The 24,076-nt window shown below is 40.0% G+C and overlaps 1 protein-coding gene across 13 annotated transcripts in view; it reads left to right on the forward strand.

The window, feature by feature from the left end:
- EPB41L2 (erythrocyte membrane protein band 4.1 like 2) overlaps positions 1–24,076 on the forward strand; it is a 222,382-nt gene that overhangs the window by 160,358 nt on the left and 37,948 nt on the right. For 9 of the 13 annotated variants that reach the window (XR_005529899.1, XM_039240417.1, XM_039240418.1 and 6 more), the window contains 6 exons: positions 1,027–1,179; positions 1,695–1,792; positions 11,202–11,374; positions 16,413–16,585; positions 21,388–21,450; positions 23,394–23,540. Coding sequence is in view for 12 of the 13 variants with exons in the window: in XM_039240417.1 (XP_039096348.1) it covers positions 1,027–1,179; positions 1,695–1,792; positions 11,202–11,374; positions 16,413–16,585; positions 21,388–21,450; positions 23,394–23,540 (807 nt within the window). In the remaining variant the exon portion in view is untranslated. The remainder of the gene's footprint in view (positions 1–1,026; positions 1,180–1,694; positions 1,793–11,201; positions 11,375–16,412; positions 16,586–21,387; positions 21,451–23,393; positions 23,541–24,076) is intronic. The other 4 variants (XM_039240424.1, XM_039240425.1, XM_039240427.1 and 1 more) reach the window with 1 other exon arrangement.

Consider the following 24,076-nt stretch of genomic DNA (forward strand, 5'->3'; position numbering starts at 1 on the left):
AGTAACAAGGCAAATGAAATGCTACACTCATTGAATTTGGACTTAGATTAAATACGGTGTTGGTTTCAGTAGGTTCAATGAGAATTTGTTCCATATCATAAATGATTTCTGAAAATGTGAATCTCTGAATAATATTTTTTGATTTTATGTATCTTGAATGCAATCCCGTTCTTCCCTTGAAAGTCCAACAATGATCTGTGTATTTTGAGTAGTGGGTCTTTGATACTACTTAAAATGCAAGGAGACACTATTTTTCACTTTTATTTGTAAATTTACTTGGTTTTTAAAAATCCTTTAGGCTTGTGATTATTCTAGATTGTCATCTATTTCAAGTTAAAATGATGGGGAGGGAAAACAGTTTGAATAAATTCAAGACTAGCCTGCAGTTCGTTGAAATGTGCCAGCCATGGGAATGCTATAACGGGGACTAGATGTCAGCACTGTGAGTTATTGAAAAACTGCTCGAAAGAATTCAGAGATTCTAGCAGTCAGCCTGGAAGAGAAATTTTCTGTGAGGGATTGGTGTTTTGCCGAATAGAGGTATAATTTTAACAGCCACTAGCTAGCATAGCCCATCTAAAATAAATTTGCCTAAAGTAAAATGTCTGAATGCACCTTGGGGTGGGCCCACAGACTGTCCCTGAAGGCTAGGATAGCTTCCAGGAAAACCCCGTCTCTTCGGAATGTCTAAATTGAGTTCTGTTTCCCTTTTTCCCCATTAGCTCTTGCAGACAAGCTCAAGAACACAGAAGTTATGCCTTTTGGAGAATGTCGTGTTCTGTAGTCAGGTGGCTGTAACTCTTTGAGAAATCAGATATTGATCACTGGAGATAAGAGATTGAAGATGTGTTGCGTGCCCTGCTGTTTCTATTAACTCACGTACTGTCACTGAGATTTAAATAACAACCTGTTAAACTCGCATTCCTGGTCATGGTTTAAGAGGGCAGGGTGGGGGGAGATGATGAGCTTCCTGACCTGTGTAACTTGGACAGCTCTAACCACAGTCAAATGGTTTCTATCTGGCAGGACTCAGAAGGCGTGGACATCAAGCTGGGTGTGTGCGCCAATGGGCTTCTCATTTACAAAGACAGACTGAGAATTAATCGTTTTGCTTGGCCGAAAATCTTGAAAATTTCCTATAAGCGCAGTAACTTCTACATTAAAGTTAGGCCAGCAGAGGTAAGCACTGTCGCGTAGGCCCGGGCATATCTAAACAGCTTCGGTCAGTGTTCTTTATAGCTGTGAGCTGACTGCATTTTTTTCCCACCGAGTTTTAATAAAATGCACTATTCCTTACTTTTTCGTGGCAAAAAAGGTCAGCATTCTTAATGATCAACCTGCATGTATATCTACGTTGCTAAAAAGGTAAGTAACAGCCACACCTTTCAGAGAAAAGGAAAGGTTTTAAGTGTCTGCCACTTAGTGGGGGTCCATGTTGTTGTTATCGAATCAGCTAAGTGATGAGGTGGTGGAATGAGTTGTGGGCACTGGTTAAAGTCACCAGTTGCACGTGGTTTTCACAGAAACTAGTATCGCGGTCTATGAAAAATCCATTTTGTATAATCATACCGGATATGCTAGTGTCTCCTTTTTTCAAAAAGAATTACCCCTTATGGAAACATCTGATGTCATGTTTTCAGTAGCTTCCAATCAACTCCTTTATCTTACTGATTTACCTTATTGATTTATTCTAGCTCGAACAATTTGAGAGCACCATTGGATTCAAACTGCCAAACCATCGGGCAGCAAAAAGGCTATGGAAAGTGTGCGTGGAACATCATACTTTCTACAGGTAATTTTAATGAGACCGCCTAGAATTAAAAAGAATAGCTATTGGTACCCTGTACGTATTAGGCAGTGGTTGTGGATACAAGGGCAGGTGCGGCTACACCCTATTTTATGATTCTTTGCTTCTTCTCGGTGCCAGATCTCCTTGGCCGTGCCTTGTGGTCCCAAACTCCACTTTCTGACTATATATGCCTTCCATTCTACAAGCGCGTTCTTCAAACCCAACGGCCATTCCTCTTGCCATCATCATTCATCATAGGCTTCATTTTGTTGTTCTTACCAGCTCTCTCCTGTTTAATTTCTTTCCCCAACTAGCCAAAACCCTGGGGTCTGTCCCTTTACTACCTTGTCGAGATGTTCTAACCATTTGCCCTTTGTGCCCACCAGCCTGCCAGTCTGCTGGTCTCTGTGCCTCGACCTCCTCACTTCTGTACCAGTGCTGTCGAGTGCTGCCTTAAACAACACGGCTGTCCCAGTGGACACACTCTATCTTTGTAAGAGAAAATTGTACAACTCCTGATGAGTGACATTGCAGATGATTATTTCCTGGGTCAGCCGGACCCTCCGAGCTACCAGGCAGTGCTTTTACTTCCTTTCCTGTTAAAATATTCCTGGTCGTCTTGAACCCCTGGGAACCCCGGCCTCTCTGCTCAGATGCCCTCTGTTGAGTGGAGCACTGATTACAGAAGCTGTGGTCATGAGCGTTCTCAGTTCCGTGTACCTTCTGTTTTTCCTCTTTAGCCCCAGATTATGTAGTATTACCTTCTTATTGTTCATTCTTTCCTTCCTATCCTATCTCAAGGAAAAAATATTAGTCATTCCCTATGGAAGTCTTGATCCTTCATTTGATTCCTCACATAGGATCGTGCTTTGTATGTTATGTATGTCAAAGGTACAAATGCCTTTGACTTCTTTGGCCAGTAGACGTGTCCATATCTTGTTTCTATAAAAACCAAAATAAATGGACAGTGAGAAAACGAGAAGATCTCCTTAGACCCTCTAGCTGTCTTTAGCTTGGGTCCCACCTCCTTTGTACTTCTTCCAGGGCATATTTCTACATTACTCTTTTTCTCTTTTTTAATGTTTGTTTATTTTTGAGAGTGCACACGTAGGGAAGGGACGGAGAGGGTGGAACAGAGGATCTGAAGCAGGCTTTACACCAGAGAGCCTGACAGAAGGCTTGAACTCACAGTCCGTGAGATCATGAACTGAGCCCAAGTCCGACACTTAACTGACTGAGCCACCCAGGCGTCCCTCTATGTTACTCTTCTTAGCAAGGAGTACTTTGCTGATCATTTTCTCCCATTTCCTCAATCCTGTTCCTGCACTCTATAGAGCTGGGTGTCTAGACCCTTCATCTTTACGGTTTTTGCTTCGGAATCTTGCTTTGCTACTCCTGTCCTACTACCGACTGGTTGTGTGACTGTGGCTAAGTTACTCCACCTTTCTGAGTCTCCCTTTCATCATCTGTGCAATGGTAATCATAGTCCCTACCTTATAGGGTTGCTTTGAAAAGTCAGTGAGAAAACACACCTGGAGCAACTATTTCTGGGATGTAAAAATGTTTATCATCATCACCACCATCATTATCGTCATTAGTCTTAGCTTGGTACCACAGTGTGCTGTTTTTAAGGTGAATTGTTAGCTGGTACAAGGGACTCTTTCAAGTTAGATAGAGCAGTCTTGAAAACATATGTGTCAGATTCATTTTAGAGAAATGTAACTCATAAAATATACTTGAATCCATCTGACATAGTTACACTGGTCATATAAATCTTTGAAAAGTTTATAATTCCTCCTTGTAGCCATGACAAATTTCTACTCAAGACAACCGGAATCTGCCTCAAATAAAACTAGTAGATGACATTAATGAGCTAAATGACACAGTCCAGGCAGGACGTATAGCAGACTTCCCTGTCAGGTAATGACAATGGAAACAGTAATTATCTTAGAAATGACAAGTGCTACATTCATTGAGCGTATATTGTTATCAGACACAGAACCACTTGCTTTACATTTTGCACCATGTTTTTCATTCCTCACCTCCAGGGGGGAATGGCTCCGAGCTGAGTGCCCATTAAGGAGTACAGGGGCCAGGCACCTCCGTAGAGCTGGGGACCTGGCTCTGTGATTCCAGACACTGGTCACCTCTGTGCTGGGCCTTCCTCTGATCTTCTTTTTTATTATTATTTTTAAAAAGTTTTTTAATGTTTGTTTGTTTGAGAGAGTGTGCACGTGTGCAAGGGAGGGGGACAGAGGATCCGAAGCACATTCTGTGGTGAGAGTAGACAGCCCAATGTGGGGCTCGAACTCACAAACTGTGAGATTGTGGTTCAAAGTCAGACACTTGACCCACTGAACCATCCAGGGATACCCCCCCGCCACCCCAGTATTCTTCCAGCAAGCGTTTCCAAGATGTCTGTTAGCCATGCAACAAACCTCAGGTCTAGCCATTTCTGCTAACCTACCATGACTCCAATTTAAAAGTAGACCAGTTTGCTCCTTCAGACTTTGGAGATAATGGTTAACAAAAGCATGTTTATGTCTTTAAACCTTATGTGACTTTGCCTACAAATGATAGGAAGCAATGTATCTAAAACAGGGCAAATCATAATTTGCCCGTAGAGTGCTTTGAATCAAATCTGGATTTTGTTCTGTGTAGCCTATCACAAAAGATGCAAATGATTTCTTTAGAAAATTAAAGTGGCTTCAGATTGAACCCATTAAAAATACAGATCTTTCTATTGATTGATAACCACTCAGCCAGACTCATATTAGTTGAACAAGAACATGATAAAAAAGCTGCTCTTCTTCCTTGAGTGTTTGATGGAGCCTATCACTATTCTAAGTGCTGCACATAGACTAGTTCTTTTAATGTGTACGACATTGTTGTAATCTTCACTTTACATTTAAAAGAACTGAGAAACAGACAAGAAACACATGTGTGTCCCTATAGACAATCGTGGGTGGAGATGGAAATCAGAGCCAGGCCCTGTGGCCCACAGTGCCCATAAGTGTACCCACTCTGCTCTACTTCCCGAGTGTATTTACAGTGGACATGCTTCCTCCTCCTTCTTTTTTTTTTTTTTTTAAACCCCCTCAGTGCTTTCTTTTGTTAGTGGTGGTAGAGGCACATAAAAAAGATTAACACAGGGTTCTTTTTTTTAAACTTTTTTTTTTAACGTTTATTTAGTTTTGAGACAGAGACAGAGCACGAGCTGGGGAGGGGCAGAAAGAGAGGGAGACACAGAATCTCAAACAGGCTCCAGGCTCTCAGCTGTCAGCATAGAGCCCGATGCGGGGCTCGAACCCACGGACTGCAAGATTATGACCCGAGCCAAAGTCAGATGCTTACCTGACTGAGCCACCCAGGTGCCCCTCACATGGGGTTCTTACAGCTTTCCATAAAACTGTCATCTAAACTTGGCGTTATAGATCCAGACTAATTCCAAGTGAATTAGTGTCACCAGCCCCTTCATAGAGAGCTTTGCTATTAAATGTATGATTGATTTCAGTAACTGATATGTGGGTTTTTCTTAAGTTTTTATTTTCCATAGGTAAAAACATTAATAATACTTGATTTATAATGGGAGCGCTTTTTATAAAATTGTTACTGTGCTTCTTGAGCAGTAAAATATGTGAAAGTTATTTTCTTTTGTGATGTGTCATTAGGTCATCTTGCTCAGGACCTTTAAAGCCATAGAATAATTATGTTCCTTATTTATAGCTTTTAAATTTCCAAAAGTGAAACGATGTCTTGTAGTAATTTATTTAAATTAAAGTTAGTTAACACGTAATGTTGTATTGGTTTCAGGACTAGAGCCCAGTAATTTGTCATTAACACATAACATCTAGTACCTGTCCCATTTAGCCCACTCCCCCCTGCCCCCAACACCCCTACAGCAACCCTCAGCTTGTTCTCTGTATTTAAGAGTCTCCTGGGGTGCCCGGGTGGCTTAGTCGGTTAAGCGTCCGACTTTCGCTTAGGTCATGATCTCGCGGTTCGTGGGTTCGGGCCCCGCGTCGGGCTCTGCGCTGACCGCCAGCTCAGAGCCTGGAGCCTGTTTCAGAGTCTGTGTCTCCCTCTCTCTCTGACCCTCCCCAGCTCACGCTGTCTCTCTCTCTCTCTCCTAGAAATAAATAAAAAACATTAAAAAAAAAAAAAGAGTCCCTTATGGTGACTCTGTTTGTATCTTATTTTTCCTTCCCTTTTGATGTTATTTTTATGAAGGTGGGGTCTCAGGTGGTAAATAAAAATAATATCAAAAAGAAATAGGGGCACCTGGGTGGCTCAGTTGTTTGAGCGTCCACCTTTGGCTCAGGTCATGATCTTGCAGCTTGTGGGTTCGAGCCCCACATCAGGCTCTGCTAACAGCTCAGAGCCTGCAGCTTGCTTCAGATTCTGTGTCTCCTTGCTTTCACTCAGGCTCTCTTTCTTCTCTTAAAAATATACATTAAAAAAAGTAAAAAAAAAAAAAAAAAAAAGGAAATAATTGTTAAATGATCTTGAAACATTTTGTTGCTTGGCCTACATTTTTGTAGAAAATTTATTTGCATTACCGTTGACTTAAATCACCAAAAATATTCTTTTTGAAAAAGCTAATAATTTTTTGTCTTGATATTTGTTTCTATTTAATTGCAGCTTAATTACTTAAGGATTTCTTTGTTATCAGAAAATTAATCTGTAAGCTAATACTTTGGGTATGTGGTCACCAGTGCCACTTGGGCAAGGAAGTGTTTTATCTCAAGTTGAAATAAATAAAATATAAAATACTCTAGTTAGTGACTTTCCTAATTTTACATTGTTATATGTATCTGTCTTTAAAATATTTGCCTTGGATTTCTTGGATTATTTCTTTGAAGTATTTTTTATAAAATGCATAAGTGGACATTTATCTTGATATGCATTGAAATGGCAACCAATCATCTATTACCTTAAAGAAAAACAAATTAGACTATGAAAGAAAGAAAAATGGTTGTATAGAATTCTCCTCACCTGGACTTAGGTATTTAGCTGGTTACATATTCCAGTCTGTATAAAAAAATTTTTTTGTGTTTGTTTTGGAGAGAGAGGGAGGGAGGAGGGAGGGGCAGAGAGAGAGGGAGACACAGAATCCAAAGCAGGCTTTAGGCTCCGATCTGTCAGCACAGAACCCGATGCGGGCCTCCAGCTGACAAACCATGGGATTATGACCTGAATCAGAGTCGAATGGGTTAACTGACTGAGCCATCCAGCCAGCCTCCACAGTCTATAAAAATGAGAGCCCACTTTCATAACTTGGGAAAAAATAAAACCAGCAATGTCATCTTACAAAGTGCTGTTTATAGCAGTGGGATTGTTTTATGTTATGAAATTAAGACTGAAATAATCAGCAGAGGTTCTCTCAGTGTGTCAAAAGTTCTAGAACTTATAGCCCAGCTTTCCTCCTCCAATATCCTGGCATAAGAAAGTTTGGAAGTTGTTCTTAAATGCTGTGTCTGTGAAATACTAATACTAAGAAAGAGAATTCTGGAAAATGGGTAGATGGACATGTCTTTGGATTTTCTGGCTACTTAAATTCAGGTGCCCTCTAGGAAATGGTGACAGTGAGATTCTGTCTTGTGATCTAGTCTTTGTTTATTGAGCATCTGCTCTATATGGGACCTAGCACAGATCCATGTGAAGTTGTAGAAAATAAACTAATAACCAGAAAGATAGAAAACACTGATGAAAGTTTCCTTCTTAATTTTCTTTAAAATTGTTTTCTGAAGACTGAACTTTCTTGATCTTCTTTCTTGGTGAGTTCAATTAATTTTATAGAAGAGGAAAATGAAATCTTTAAGAAGATTTTTTTCTTTATATATCATTTATGATTTTTCATAATGCACACAAGCAGGTATCCTGTTTCTAGTTAAAAATTTTTTTTTTTTACAAATAGTTTATTGTCATGTTGGTTTCCATATAACACCCAGTGCTCATCCCCACAAGTGCCCCCCTCCATGCCCATCTCCCCCCTGACCCCCCACATCCATCAGTCCTCAGTTCTCAGCGTTCAGAGTCTCTCATGGTTTGCCTCTCTCCCTCTCCCCCACTGTTTCCCCACTTCTTCTCCCCCACGGTCCTCTGTTAAGTTCCTCCTAATCCTCCTATACGTGCAAACATATGGTATTTTCCCTTCTCTGCCTGATTTATTTCGCTCAGCATAACACCCTCAAGGTCCATCCATGTTGCTACACATGGCCAGATTTCATTCTTTCTCATTGCCATGTAGTATTCCATGTTATAGATAAACCACGTCTTCTTGATCCATTCGTCCGTTGATGGACACTTAGGCTCTTTCCATGTTTTAGCTATTGTTGAGAGTGTTGCTATGAACATTGGGGTACATGTGCTCCTATGCATCAGCACTCCTGTATCCCTTGGGTAAATTCCTAGCAGTGCTATTGCTGGGTCATAGCAGCATCTAGAAGTATTTAGATCGCCAGCATCTAGAGTCCTCTGATTTGCTCATTTTAGCCTCTAGTTTAAATTTGATTTTAATTTGAGAAGTGTTTAATGAACAGTGTCTGATAAGCACCACGAGGCTCAAAGGGATGTCACCTCTGCTGAGGGTGGGGAGCAGGTAACTGGAACTGGAAATGAGAGATCAGTGAATCTTCGTGCGAGGCTGCTCATTCCAGGAAGTTTGGTTGAGAGATGCCATCTACTTGGTGAGCCTGTAGATGGGCGCCAGACGCCTCCAGCCTCACTCTTCCCTTTACCTCCTGTCTTTTATTTTGTTTTTGGATAATTCTACTTCGTTGGCTGAGATAACATGAGAGCATCCTCTTCAATGGTTCATGTATAGTAGAGTACTGAGTGTGGGCACAGTGTTGTGTACATCTCTGGAGCTCATTCATCTTCACTGAGACTTCATGCCTAGTGACCAGTACATCCCCATTTCGCTCTCCTTGCAGCTCCTGGTAACCACCATTCCAGTCTTTGAATCTACGAACTTGACTGTTCTGGGAACCTCATAGAAGCAGAATCATATAGTACTTATCTTTCTGTATCTGGTTTTTTCACTTACCCATCATGTCTTCAAGGCCCATCCATGTTGTTGCCTATTGCATGCAGAATTTCCTTTCTCTCTTTTTTTTTTTTTGTAAGGCTGAATAGCATTCCGCTGTGTATATATACCACATTTTCCTTATCCGTTCACCTGCCAGTGGGTGTTTTCGTTGTTACCACATCTTGCTGTTGTGACTACTGCTGAAATGAACATGGGGGTAATAATAATATTATAATAATAATTTCTCTTCGAGATCCTGATTTGAGGTTATTTATGATAAATACCCAGAAGCAGAACTGTTAGATCATGTGGTAATGCTATTTTTATGTTTTGAGGAACCTCCATATCATATTTCATAACTTCTGCACCATTTTGCATTCCCACCACCAGCAAGGGTCCCAGTTTCTCTACATCCTTGCCAACACTTGTTGTGTTTAGTTTAAAAACTGGGGGGAGCTGGGTAGTTTCTTTTGGGTCACCAATGCATATTTCCCCTTTGAGGTATTCTTTACAAATACTTCTTTTTTCGGGGCAGCTGGGTGGTGGCTCAGTTGGTTAAGCGTCCGACTTTGGCTCAGGTCATGATCTCACTGTTCGTGGGTTCGAACCTGCGTCTGGCTCTGTGCTGACTGCTAGCTCAGAGCCTGGAGCCTGTTTCAGATTCTGTATCTCCCTCTCTATCTGATCCTCCCCGCTCATGCTGTCTCTCTTGCTCTCGCTCTCTTGCTCTCTCAGACATTTAAAAATACTTCTTCTTTCCTCTGGTTACTTTTCCATTAACTGTAGACTATACTTCATGAATAGATGATAAATAAAGATGTGATTTAGCCACCTTGTTTTTCAAGAATGAATATTTCTTTATTGTAGTGATGAGCTTGCCAGTGACCCTTTTTTCTGTAGATCATTGCTTTCTTACAGAGTGTTCTTTGATCCTATTTAACTGGATTGCTAGGTAGGGAAACCCTGCCATAGCTCATCGGGAGGTACTACATGGCAGGTGACCACATTTCTCACCCTGCTTCTAGGATCCGTGATCAGGATGCGAGATATTTAATTCCTCGATTGTTAGAGAAAAAGAATATAGAGCACACATAAGAGTTCTGGTATAAATTTCTAGTATTCCAGATTTCTAATTTATGAATATAAATTTTGAGGCTTTTTCCCAAAGTACAGTTTGAGGCCCTGGCCATCATCAGAGTGTATTCTTAACAGCATTATTGGTGTCTCCTTTGAAAATGTATTGGCAGAACATGGAAGTTTTTAAGAAACTCGTCTGCTACCTCATGTAAACAGATTAACACCAAGACAGCCAGAGTGTACTGTTTCCTCAGTTCAGTTCTGAGACATTGTTTCTCTGGGTTAATATGACTGAGAATCCCGTGTTGATGGAGAATCACCTCTTGTGTTATTATAAGCAGCTTTACCTTGCTTGAATCTCTCTTTGTTGCTTTTATGCAGAAGATGATTTCTTAAAAAAGAAAGAAAGAAAAAAATTTGAGTGGAGTTCTAAAAATACTTGAAATGTATTTTTAAGTATTTACAAATCTTAAAAACTTAAGAAGCCACTCTTTGGAGAATGAAAGAAAAAATTTTATGGAGTTCATATTCTGGAATTGTCAACTAAAGTCTTCCTATTTAATAAATGCTACAAGAGCTCCAAGATTATCTTTTTTTTCTCTTGGTTTGTTTTTGTTTTCGTTACGACATTTTGCCAACGCTTGATTAGACCATGAAAGTGAGACCATTCCAGTTGTCTTCCAGACAAGATTGACTTATTTACTAAAAACATACTTTTGTATGAGCCTGGGAATATTTGACATCGAGAAAGTTTGACTTCATTCTTTACAGACCCAGGGTTTAAGCAGTGGAACGGTGCTGCTACGAAAGGATGTAGGTCCTCTCTACAGATCTACTGCATGTGGTGTTTTTCATGGGAAAGCGTCACTTGATGGAATGGATTCCTGAGTTGGATGTTCTTTCCTGGGAGAGATAGACATAAATATTGAGAATTACTAATGGTAATGGATCGCTACTTGGCACTTATAGCTAGGAGCAAGAATTCAGACATATGTGTTTATATAAATGATTTAAGCTAATACAAATAAATAGCCTTTGATATACACTGAGAACAGCTGCTCTTCTGCTCAGGTTGAGGAAAACATATTATTCATGAATACATGAATGAGGGTTTAGTCATCTTAATCACTGTCCTAGAGCTTTGGATGTAGGAGGGTTTATAAATAATGTTCTTTTTCATTAGAAAGTTTAGGTGGCCTTTTGTTGTGTAGATGAGTCATCTTAGTAAAATGAGATAAAGTGTAAACTTTTAAGATTTTTTTAAAAAAGAAAATTCATAAAGTCTCCTTTTGTTTCTCCCTACAGACTTGTGTCTCCAGAGCAGCCACCAAAGGCCAAGTTCCTGACCCTGGGGTCCAAATTCCGCTACAGCGGCCGCACCCAAGCCCAGACCCGCCAGGCAAGCACCCTCATTGACAGGCCAGCGCCACACTTTGAGCGTACCTCTAGCAAACGGGTCTCCAGGAGTCTAGATGGAGGTAAACACATTTGTGATAGTTTGGATTCCATTAATCTTTGCTAATCCAGTGGGATCAGAAAGTGTTGATCTAGTTAATGAGGTCCTCAGAAATGTCCCTGAAGGATAGCTATTTTTTCTGAGTAAATAAAATGGTATTTCTTATACTCACAAGAAGAGTTTTATAGTGGTTTCCGGCTGTCATTCTGAACCTAATTTTCTTTGTACTGTCAGTGCACACAAATATTAAGATTCTCATGGATAAGATGTTGGACAAACACGTAGTTATTGATCTGATTTAATTATGATGTGTTTTATGTGTCTTAATTTCATGAACTTGTTAATTAATGGCAAAAGTGGAATTCCAAGGATTTTGTTATGGTAACATATGTACCTTTATTCAAAAGAACTTTAAAACATTCTAATTTTATAAGTTAAAAACTCCTGCTAAAGCTTACCAAACTTCTTAGCATATGAGAAACCATTTACAACTTCCAAGGATTAGTTTAAGTGTAGTGTTTTAACAAAAAGAAAGGAAATACAGTAAAATCATTAGTTCTTTCAGTGAAGGGGGGGTTATGTATAAATTTGTATAGTTTTTTTTATTAGAATTCTTACTAGCTACATGTTTACAGTTTTGTATATTTTACGTATAAACTGACGTTCCTTCTCTTCATATATGTATTTTATTACCCTAATTTTGAGTTAATAGCAGGTCTTCTGTAAAAGAGCTGACAGAGAAAGAGACAGAATCCCAAGCAGGCCCTAATGCAATACTCAAACCCACCAACCATGAGATCAAGACCCAAGCTGAAATCAAGAGCCAGACACTCAAATGACTGAGCCACCCAGGCACTCCTTTAATGTTAGAATATTTTATAAAGGACTTCATTTTACTTTCTGCCTAGAAGAGAGTAATTGATGGTGGGTAACTTTCTCCCAGAAGTAGTTTTCCAACATTTTTTACATATGTTTTGAGATTAATCAAATCTCAAAACATATGTAAAAATAGTAATATTAAATTTTTATTTTACTACTGTTGATCATCAAAAACCTTTCTTGCTTGTTATTACATTTTTATGAAATATGAACTCCTTTTAGTTTAAGGAGTTGAAACAGATCTGCTAATAGATAAAATGCTTTTTCAAATATATTCTTTTTAAGGTTTTTTTTTTTTTTAAGTAGATATAACAATGTTACATCAGTTTCAGGTGTATAATATAGGGATTCCCCATGAACGTAGCTACCATCTATCACTATAGAAAGCTATTACAGTATCATTGACTGTATTTTGTATTCTGTACTTTTATCACCGTGACTTATTCATTCTATAACCAGAATCCTGTCTGTGTCTCACACTCCCCTTGGCCCTTTTTTCCTATCCTCTGACCCACTTCTCTCTGGCAACCATCGGTTCTCAGAATTTATAGGTCTGATTCTAAAAATGCTCTCTCCTAAGTGGATTGACACCCCTTGGCCTTGATCTGCTTTTCCCAGAATAAACTTGGAGAACAGATCCCGGCAGACATATAGAGATACTTCCAAGGATTTGTTGGTGGGCATTTGTCTATATAGTCATTCAGTCTTGATTCCGGAGAATCTCCCATATAGTTTCAAGACTACAAATACACAAGGGGGGTCATAAACTGTGGTTCAAATAAATATCCATATTTCTAAATGTAGGGATTTAAATTTATTGAAATTTTGATGTGTGGTAGCTGTCAGTGTATCTTTTAGCTCACCAACAACTGAACACTTTTTTGAGGTAAGTGTGAAAAATGTGCCTGCTCATGGACATATTTCACAAGCCTTGCTCCTTGCCATGGAGAATTTATGTAAGAACTACAATCAGTGTTGGTTAATGCCCTGAGAGAAGTCATTCCTCTTTCTGGAATACGGTCTGTTTCAGCCTTTGTTTTAAATGTTTAGGTTTTATAACTCTTATATTGCAAATTTTAGAGTTTAGAAAGAGCAGTAAACCACTGTTTTGAGATCTATAAACTGTGCTCAAGGAAGCCCACCATCTTGTGTGAGCGGTTAGTGCAGAGGGTTATAGTAGGTCTGTATCTGAAAACAATGATTTTTACAAGTAAGAGCAACAAACACACACAGTGATCCATTATTTTTCCTTTTGTGTTTTGGACTCTGTCATTCATCAGATGGGCAAGTCATCAAAAGGATTATTGTGTTATTTTGAAAAATAGGAGGCTTTTCCTGCCAATACATGAGGATCCACTGAGCCATTTGGTTAGGGCTTTTGGTCTTCCTCTTCCCCTCTCCGAGCAAAGCGAGGCTGTAACCTGGTTCTGAGCTTTCTTTTGCCACCACGCCCCACCAGTACACCTTTTTATGTTGTTGACATGTGTCATATTTTCTTTTTCCTATTTAGTTTTTAAGTCAGGCTAGACTAGTTTCGGTACATAAATAGTTCTCATTTTAAGTTGTGACAGATTAAATCGTCCAGTGATTATATACAGCCTAAAACATTAAAATGAAACTCAATCTAGAACAGCTTTTTTAGAACAGTGTAATTCCGAGATGGAAGAATCAAACCAAAAAGGAGACAAGTCAGTCATTTAAGAGAACAACCAAGATACATTTGAGAGTGAGGGAGACCATGACTTCCTGAAAATGGAGATTATAATAAGCAGTGATACTACCTTGGATTGAGTCATGGGAGAAGAAGGGCCCATCTGGAGAAGAACCATTTTGGTTGAGACTTGAAGGATGAGGAGGAGCTACCCAGGAGTAGAGCAGAAGATAAAGCATTCCAGGTAGCGGGAACAGCAGGCCTGAAGGTTATGAGATTAGGGAGAGCTTAATACAGTCCAGGAACAGAAAGAAGCTAATTAGAGCATTAGTAAATGAGAGGAGAGATAGGCTGGGAACATGCCATGGAGAAGAATATGGTTTTTATTCTAGAGCTGCTGAAGGGTGTGTGTGTGTGTGTGTGTGTGTGTGTGTGTGTGTGTGTGTGTGTTACATACATTTATGTGCACTTACTCAAGCATGTAAGTGCATGGTGGTACTCTCTCCCCCCACCCCCACCTTTTTAGAAAAATCGCTTGGTGCAATGTCAAAAGTGATTGATAGGACCAGAGAGGAGGCAGGCAGACTCGGTAGGAATACTCCAGGTGAAAGTAATGGTGAGCTTGCCTTGGATGATAGGACGCCAGTTAGCCATTGGGCACCATAAGCCCAGTGCCTGGGGCCAACAGTCTTCCCAGGATTCTACAAGTGCTTAAGACTTAAAGAGTTCTTTGCTTCAAAATGCAAAAAACAATGCAAACAACCCGTCCCCTCCCCTCCCTATACTGAAGTTAATAAATTTTCATGTTTTTAATGTTTTTATTTTGAGAGACACTATATGCGAGCATAGGGGCGGGGGGGGGGTGGGGGGTGGAGAGCCAGAATCCCAAGCAGGCTCCGTGCTGTCAAAATGGAACCTGACACGAGGCTCTATCCCATGAACCATGAGATCATGACCTGAGTTGAAATCATGAGTCAGATGCTTAACCATCTGAGCCACCCAGGTGCCCTAAAGTTAATGAGTTTAAAAGCATGTAAAATAAATATTTTTCCAACTTCATTATGTAACTTTAAGTTTGATACTCATTAAAATTTCTGTATCATTGCATCTAAAACCATTTCTAGGTCAGAGCTTCCCATTTTGCCATAGTTTCAGAGTATGTGTAATGGGTGCTTAGAAATCATAAGTTAAAAGAGTTACTCATAGTCCTCTATTTTCTGAGGGAAAATTACTAACATCTTCTCAGAAGTCAAAAAAAGAAAATAATTATATTTAATGTGGGCTTTCAAAGGTCTGAGTATGTAAGGGCCGTCAAAGTCTTAAAAGTGACCTGGTTAGTAAAATAGGAGGGAGAACTCACCACGTTTAAATTCAGCTGGACCTGATGGTCTTAGGAAATAAAGGCAGAGACTTCAGGGTTTGTGGCTTGGGTAACTGGGTGCAAATACAAGTATGGTACCTGGTGAAAAAGGCAAGGCTGGGGAAGGTAGAAGGTTTGGACAGAGCACACGAAGTGGAGGGGGCGGGGGGGCAAGACGTTTCTTTTAATACACAGAGTATAGGTGCTTGATGCCTCCCCAGTTCAATATGGTGGATTCCACCCAATCCCTGCCCTGCAAGGAAGGGCTTGCAGCCTCGAGGGCTTTTACTGCCCTTCCTTGGGGCATAGAACCAGTGCAGACCTCACATGCCAGTCAGGTACTTTTCATACAGGTGAAATAACCTCCATCGGTGGGGTTTTAGGGAAAAGCTACAGATGCATAGAGGTTTTGTCGCTGCTCCTCACTTGCATTTGTTGAAATGTGATGTTATCTTGGGTTGATCTGCCACGTGACAGAAGTTTCAGCCCAATGTATGTTCTTGCTCATGTGCAGAAGGGAGGAAGGAAGGACACAAGGGCCAGGTATGCTGAGGCAGGGGGGTGTCTGTGGATTAGATTTATTGTAGCTCAGATTGAGGCATTCAGGAGGCAGGTTAGAAAAATGAAAACTACTAAACGTAGAAGTTTATTTGTAAAATTGGCTTCTGCGGTCTTGTCACAATTTTGAATGATCTTCAGCTTAAAGGTTCTTTACAGAAGAATTCTGAAAACTTACTTGAAGCAAATCATTTTAATCTCTAGATGGTTGTTGTAATAAATAGATTTAGAAATAAGTCTACAAAAGATCAAAGAGGCCCTAGAGAATTGAAATATTCCTCACTTTGGGGTTGGGACACGGTGCCCAACTCTGTCTCACCTGGTCTTAGAGCTCCTCCTACTGGCCAATTCTATGCTCAGACTCTGTAGCCTTCCAAAGTCTGATTGGAGAGCCTGGTGTCGTTTAATGGGTTTAGAATTCAGAATGTGTTTAGAATTTGGTAAAACTTGAAAAATGAGTTTGATATGTTGGAATCTTGAGAGCTCAAGCAGCGTTTCTGTCCTCGCTCAATGTGTACCTGCCGCCTGTTCATCTGTGTGAGAGGGGGGCGTTTCCACCAAATTTGAGCGTGTCCGTGTCCTTAAGTATTCCTCATGATCTTTCTTTACCAGCTCCAGTTGGCGTTGTCGATCAGAGTCTTATGCAGGATTTTCCTGGCCCTGCTGGGGAGGTTTCAGCATATGGCCCCGGAGCTGTCAGCACCGCCATGGTACAGGATGGCGACGGCAGAAAGGACCTCAGGAGCCCAGCAAAAGCCCCACATGTGCAATTCGTTGAAGGAAAGGTATGGTAAATTAGTAGAAAATGTGATTTAAAATGTGTACTTAGACTAGAGGCTGTTTCATTGATGTTTCATAACTTAGCTATCATTTAAAATTAGTCCGTGTGTGTTCTCTATTGATACAAGTTCCCAATTTTCAGATAGCTGTAGGCTCCTGCTGGTTTGAACAGGGCCTCTAACCTTTTTCTGATTGTTGTTCAAAGCAGAATATTTCAACATCGTTTATATTGATGCAAGCAAGTAATTTAGTGGCCCGATATTTGTGACTCTCTTCACAGTCATCCGATTTAGTTAAACCCCTAAATTATGAAAGCTGTGGTGACTTGAAATTTATATTTGTTTATAAATTTTAAAGCATAACCTGTGTTGAGTATATTAATTATGTTGACTTGAATTTTCTCAAATGAACAAAGATGGTCTTTATGAAAAATGTTATTTGTCATTCATCTCTAATGAAGAAGAAATTCTTAAGCAAACAAAGGGTGACTGGTGAATAGTGAATGGGAAAATGGTGTGTTGTGGGGCACACTCCCCGTAGGGAGTGGAGAAGTAACCTCTGTTGCGTTTTCAGATTTGTCATCATTTTATAATCCCTTTCTACCTTGGGCACGTGAAGTCACTTAGAGGTTGATTTGAAGAGGCTTTGGGTTCATCAGATATCTCTTCTGTGTCTACACAAAGCAACTTACTTATAGATAACATTCGAAGTGAACGCGAAAAGGAAATTCTGCTATAGATTTATGTTTTCTACATTTTAACTTTTGAAAATGCTAAAGACCTGCAACATGAATCTACAAAGAACCCGCTAGATGAAGTAGCTGCCAGTGGCTCAGGAATTCCTGCACTGACCATCTGTCTACTAGAGCAGGGTTCAGGGGTGGGGGGGCATGTGGGCCCTAATACCCCCTCAGGGACATGTGCCATCATGTCCTCCGAATACCTGTGCTAAAGTACTTGTGACTGTCATACCAAAAAAACTACTTGGTTGAAAATCATTCAGTTAAAATAACAGAAATCCTGACCAACAAAAACATCCTTCAACTAATGAAAAGTTGTCGGAATCTTTTATAATTATGGTAATGAGGCACCCAAGAGAGTGACTGCCTATATCTGAAACCAAAGAGCTCAGCATTTCAGAGTCTCAGTACCATTTTGCCTAGTTAATTTGATGCACGTCCTTATTTTTAAAAAGCTATTTTAAATTCCAGAGGAAATTCTGCTTATGTTCAGCAAATGACGAGGTGTGCTAGTCTTTTTGCCAATGCTTGTCAGCCAGATTTAAAAGTAAGAAATGTTATTTGAGTTTCATTGGATCTCTTTGCAACCAATCAGAGGATAATCATGAAATCAGTCTCTACTTATACATTTTATGTGATAAAAGTAGTCCAGTTTTTCTCTTTAAAAGTGGATCATGTAATTCATGTTCTAACTGTGCTGTGTTAATAACAGCCTCTAATTCGGAGTACAGGTTTTCACTAACTACCCATTTCTTCTTCTCTTTCTCTCTTGCCTGTTTCTCCCTTGAACGTATCCGTTGTGTAACTTCACGTTCCATCATGGGTTTGCTCCCGAGAACAGCCCGTTTCCATATGCCCCCCTTCACCACTCATTCGCTGTGTTTCATCCCTTTCCCCAAACCTATCGCCAGTCCCTGAAATGGACTTGCTTTCAGACATCTCGGAGGAAGACCCCTTTGGGGAGGCCGACCGGGTCACACTCGACAGCTTAGAGCTCCCTTCTACAGGTGAACCGTCAGAGCAGGGGGGCTGCGAAGTCCCCACCCTCGATCCCGTCTTGGCTCCTGCGGCAGCCCCTCCTCAGCCTGACACTCCTCCCACCCACGAGAAGCCTCTGAAAGAGGCTGACCGCAAAGATTCTGAATTTGGTTACTTTTCCTTCAGTTTCTGCAAATGCTTTCCACCCAGCTTCCCTTCCCTTCTCGATGAAGATGGGTATCTCGCTTTCCCCAGCCTCCCCAAAGTCTGGGTCTCCTTCCTCCCCACTGATGTCCAGCACTACATTCCTATCACCTCCCCTTCATTCCTGCCTTCCCTCATCCTCATCTTTGGACTACTTCTCTCTACTTCTCAGTCAGTGCCTTTTTCTCTCACCTTTTCCCTTCCTCTGGCTCTGTCCCTCTGCTATCTGGAGGCTAAAGCCACTTCCTTTACCGTTTCTCATGACTGTGACGTGAATGACAGAACAGAGGAAGAGGAAGCACTTGCCGGCACTCCTACATAAGCTTGAGTTTGTGGGGCCAACGAAACTACACTTCATCTTCTACCTTCCTAATGTAGAGTGTAAACATGTGCATAAATTTCACCACCGATTACCCTCAAAATAGTATGATCCGCACATTTTTGCATACACAGTGTTTTAGTGCATGAGAAATACATGTAAATAAGCACATGCCCTCCATTGATTTCCACAGACCAGGTCCACACGTTCTAAGTTGAGAGCAAAGTTACAGAGAGGATGATTTTGTAAATACCTAGACCATACTAAGTCTTTATAAATATTTTTTAAACGTAAAAACGAAGGAAACCTGGGTTGCCCTTAGCAATCCATAATGGGGTCTGTTTGTTTTTTGAGATATCAGTGCTGTTCCTTTAGGATGGAAACTGTTTTGATGTAAAACTTAGGACGCAGTGGACATAACTGTCACTGATGTGTTTTAATACACCTCCTTAGTATTGTTATTTCTTGTGAGAAAGCCAAGCTTGTTCTTCTTGCCTTTTTGAGGATGCATCTGTAACTTTTACTCCTGACATTTATAGGTCTAATCTTAGAAATTCCCTGTCTCCCTATTATTGTACCATTTGGGAACCAGATGAATTTCAGGTAGTTTGTTGTTGTTGTTGTCGTCGTTTTAACTCGAAATCACATAGTTCTACAAAAGTGTCAACTGTCGGGTATTTGTAAGCAAGATACTATGTTCTTTTTAAGAAATACATATGAAGAATGAAACACAGCTTTTTGAAAATTTAGACAATTAGCCTTAAGGTTGGACTTCCTAGTGTCCTTTTATTTAAAGTTAGGTGTCTGGTTTGAGGATTTTTACCCCTACATAGGGCTACCACTGCACCGCTAGGTTGGTACGAACATGTGCAGTCTGTTTTTGTTTTGCTAAACGTGGTTCTGATGACTTAGTGTCTCATGTCCTGGGGCCACTGTCCATAGAGTAAATCACAAAATGTAGGCACACCTAAAGAAGACTGTAAAGGTAATGCTATGATTAGGCATAGTGGGAGAAACCACTGTTCTTAAAGGTTACCTGAAGAACGGCACAGATTGGCATTGCAGAGAATTTAATTTTGACCAAGGAACTGAAAGATGACATAGGTTGTTGGGGAGCTCTGTCTTATATATTTCCCTTCTGATAAAAAAGATCCTCTGCTTACCTCAAAAATACTTGAATGGTTTGGAAAAATAGAAAAAGCATTTTGAGCTCTCAGATTTGACACTATCATTCCACTTAGGAAGAAAAGGAATACATATGGTCCTGCTACAAGTTAACATGTAAGGGTTAAAGTACTGTCTTTTGGTCTCCGAATCATTATTTCGTTTCTTGCTATTCCTTAAAGTCAGTAGTCCTCAGGACTTAGGGTGTCTTTTTTTTTTTTTTTTTTTTTTTTTAATCTTTTGAAGTATAATTGACATACAGTGTTACGTTAGTTTCAGGTATATAACATAACGATGTGACAGTTCTGTGCATTACTTAGTCACCATCTGTCACCATATGACATTGAGTATTATTGACGATATTCCTCCATGAGTTAGATTCCATATGCTGTACTTTTTAATCTCTATGAGTTAGTTTAAATTTACAGCTTTTTTTTTTTCCTTCTGGGTCATTAGAGACTGACAATTGTCCAACCATTAAAAACTAATCTTATTTAAAGAATTTTATGAAAGAAACATGGCTATAAAATATGAGTATTTTTAAGTACAACTTTAACATGCAAGTAGCAAAATAAACCAGTTTTCTTCCCAAGGAAAGAAATCTGTGGTAAAGAACCCAATAACAGGGTGAATATTTGTCCCCAATATAAAGTGAAAACCAAATTTTACATCCTACTTTGCCCTCATCACTCGTTGCTTTAGGCCTTTCCAATGAGGACTGCTGGAATTATGCCATTTTTACACTCTCATATTTTCATTTCTGAGTAAAAACATTCAAAAGCAGCACATAATCTAGGGACTGAGATAGAGTGAAGCTTCCATTGTCCATTCCACCTTTGCCAAGGATTACTTCCACCATTTGTGCAAGAACGTAGGTGAAGAAAGACCAAGGTGGCTTAATGTTCCGCATCTTCTGAGGGCCAAGCAGTAAAGGTTGGTAATGCTGGTTCACCATTTCAGTTCCAATACAGCTTCTTTGCCTCAACATAGAGTTTCCACTACTGCCACCTCCCCCCCCCCCCCCCCCCCCCCCCCCCCCCCCCCCCCCCCCCGCCCCCCCCCCCCCGGCCATTTGCTGCATGACTTTCAGGCGAAGATGAAAGAAGAGGAGACACAGCTGGAGGAGGTGGATATTTATTCCCTCCGACTTAACCACCTGGTGGCTGCTGCCTGCCATTATTAACTGTGTGGAGCAGGGGGGCACGCGGGGGGGGGGGGTGATGCACTTCGGGGTTGAGCTGTGAGTTTTGCTTGTTGTGGCTTTAGGTTCTTAAGATTTTTTTATTCCACTTTTAGTTTAATGTCTTGGACTAGCCAACGCTGGGTCATTGTTTGGTGCTTGTCGACTGATACACTTATGTTTACTTGCCTTTTCCCCCCCTGTGTGTGATTTAATTTCACAGAAAAATTCCTTGAGAGTAGAAGGGGATAATATTTATGTCAGACATAGCAATTTAATGTTGGAGGTTTGTATAATTTAAGCAAACAACTCTGTCCTGATGGCTGCCAGGCTGCTGTGGACGGGAGGTCACGCACAGGCTGGCTGGCAACTCTCTCTAAGCACGGTGCATGAAATGCATGGGGGACACTTCAACTCGGGCGTGCATGTTACCAGTCCGATTTTGTTCCTTTAAATAAGTGGCTTAGGTAGGAGTATATCTACTAGAAGTTCTCAAAGTGACAACCGGGAAAAAAAGTTCTGCATAATCAAATGAGTAAAATTTTAATCTCTTACTCTTACTGAAGTTCTACAGGTAAATCTGTTCTCTCCTAATGGGTTATCTCCAGGGTATAGAATCCGAAATAACAGCCCATCCTTAATATACGTTCACCAGAACAGATATGTGTTGATCTGGCAGTAAGTGGCTTTAAAGCTGTGTTCACAGTTTTGGGGAGTGGGGGAGTTGCTAAAATCCATGCAATGAGGAATGTGGTCCACTTAAAGTATTACACTTGAAAAATATGTTAATGGGTTATTTTGATTAAAAACAGAGTGGGAAAGAAAGGAGGGGGGGACCAAAAAAGAAAACCTAGCCAACCAATTAGATATGTAAAGTATATTCCCCGTGTCACACGAGAACGTGTTTCTGTTTTTCCCCTTCTTATTTTATGGTAGTTAAATGGCGACGTATTCGGTTGGAGAACTGCAATTCTCAGTAATCTGACTAATCTGGTTGCTTTTGGCAGCTTTGATAACTTCTGGAAATGTATTTTGCATAACTTACTAAAATGCTCTAAAGTGTAATATATAACATTGCTTTGAACAAATGCAAGAAATGTGCCTGATCTCAAGCCACAGTCATTTTCCCATGCCATGCAAAGAGTTTTAGATTATCGCGAGATTTTGCAAATGGCTACAGAAGCTCATAGATGAGCTGTGATGCTTGTGCATGAATGTGGAATATCTAATTTTATCAGATGCATGACCTCTTCCTCTGGGAGTGGGGTGAAAGCTATATAATCCACGGCGGCCCCATGATTTTGAAATGTAAGAAAACATTTAAAATTCACGTAAAACTGTTTCCTGGATGCTGGTGACTTTTTGTTCCCACAAATACAGTTTATCAGGGCCAAACTAAAACTTCCCACCAATACGACTCGTCAGGGCCTCCTCCAGTGCAAATTGACCTGGTAGTTCTTCTCGCATCTTTTTCTGAATTAGGACTATTTGGGATGCGGGGTGACTGGGCCTCATGATTGTGCTTGGCAAGCACATGAAACCAGTATGTGATGTTCACTCTTTTATAGAGAGGCTGAACAGAAGCAGCCTTTGGAAGCCATTATTTCTATTCCTTAAGGGTTAAAAGCCACTGCTGGAATTTCCTGGAAAAAGTCAACCCTTGGTGTTCTCTTTCTCTCTCTCTCTCTTTTTTTATTTTGATGATCTTGGTTTGGCTTTCCCATCAGGCCAAATGTGCTTCTGAGTACCTTTCTCTGTTTTTTACTTGATTTACTGTGTTCATAGAATGCAGCTATAGTGATAGATAGCCTTCATGAGAAAGGTAAATTTGCAGGAACAAAGTCAGAGGCTGCATTTTAAGTCCAACTTTTAGAAAGAAGGTTATTAGTCTTTTTGAGTACCAGTAGTTCTGTGACTTCCTTCTAATGATATAAATGGTTATTTCTTTAAAAATTCTAAACAGAGAAGAAATTACAACCTTTTAAAATGTGAACCATAAAAAAATTACACATTGGCTTTATTTTCCAAGTTTGATGACCTCCTTAAATTCATAGGTGATAATATGGCTTTTGAGACTGGGCATTTTTCTTGCTTTACTGTGGTATTTTTTTTTTTTTTTTTAAATAATAAGTTTGCTCTGTCTTATTTTTTTGGTTTTTTATTTTTGTCCTGCTGGGTTTTTTTTTTTTTTTTTGGATTTCTGCCCTTTATTACGTTACATATTGCTAGGACCTCGATAAGGCCCAGGAGGACATACTGAGACACCAAGCTAGCATTAGTGAACTCAAGCGCAATTTTATGGAATCTACACCTGAGCCGCGCCCTAATGAATGGGAAAAACGACGTATCACACCTCTGTCCCTACAGACACAAGGGGTATGTCACTAGCTCTTTGTTGGCTATATGTCTCATTCCAGCTCTTCAGTAAAACTCAGGTTGCTAATATACTATGTTGATTCTTGGGAAGTTAGAAAATGTTCTTCTTCTTTTTTTTAAATGTAATTGCTAACAATTTTTTTAAATACTAAACATTAACAATGTAATACTTATTGACTTAGTTCTTAGTAAATTGTATGATTTTCAAAATTTTTTTGTAAGTTACAGAATACTTTCACTGTTTTTGCTCAAGTAAATTAATAGTAATGAATTGTATTGGGTGACTTAGAAACTGGCATTATGTTGCATTAAGCTTTTTTCTGTTATGAAATAAAAGAGTTAACTAAGTAATAATCATTAAAGGGATGCAGGAATATTGATCATATTTAGAACTTTGCAAGGTAACTACTGTGAGGATAAAGAGTTAAACTTAGCTCTGAAAGCTGATGAGCTCTGTAGAAAATTTGCAAAATGTTATGCGATTTAGTACTGAAACTTCTTAGTAATGAAATGTAGACTAGTATTTCAAAAGGATT

The sequence above is a fragment of the Hyaena hyaena genome, unplaced genomic scaffold (assembly GCF_003009895.1).
Source record: "Hyaena hyaena isolate Hyena2069 unplaced genomic scaffold, ASM300989v1 scaffold_178, whole genome shotgun sequence".
NCBI classification, from domain to species: Eukaryota; Metazoa; Chordata; class Mammalia; order Carnivora; family Hyaenidae; genus Hyaena; species Hyaena hyaena.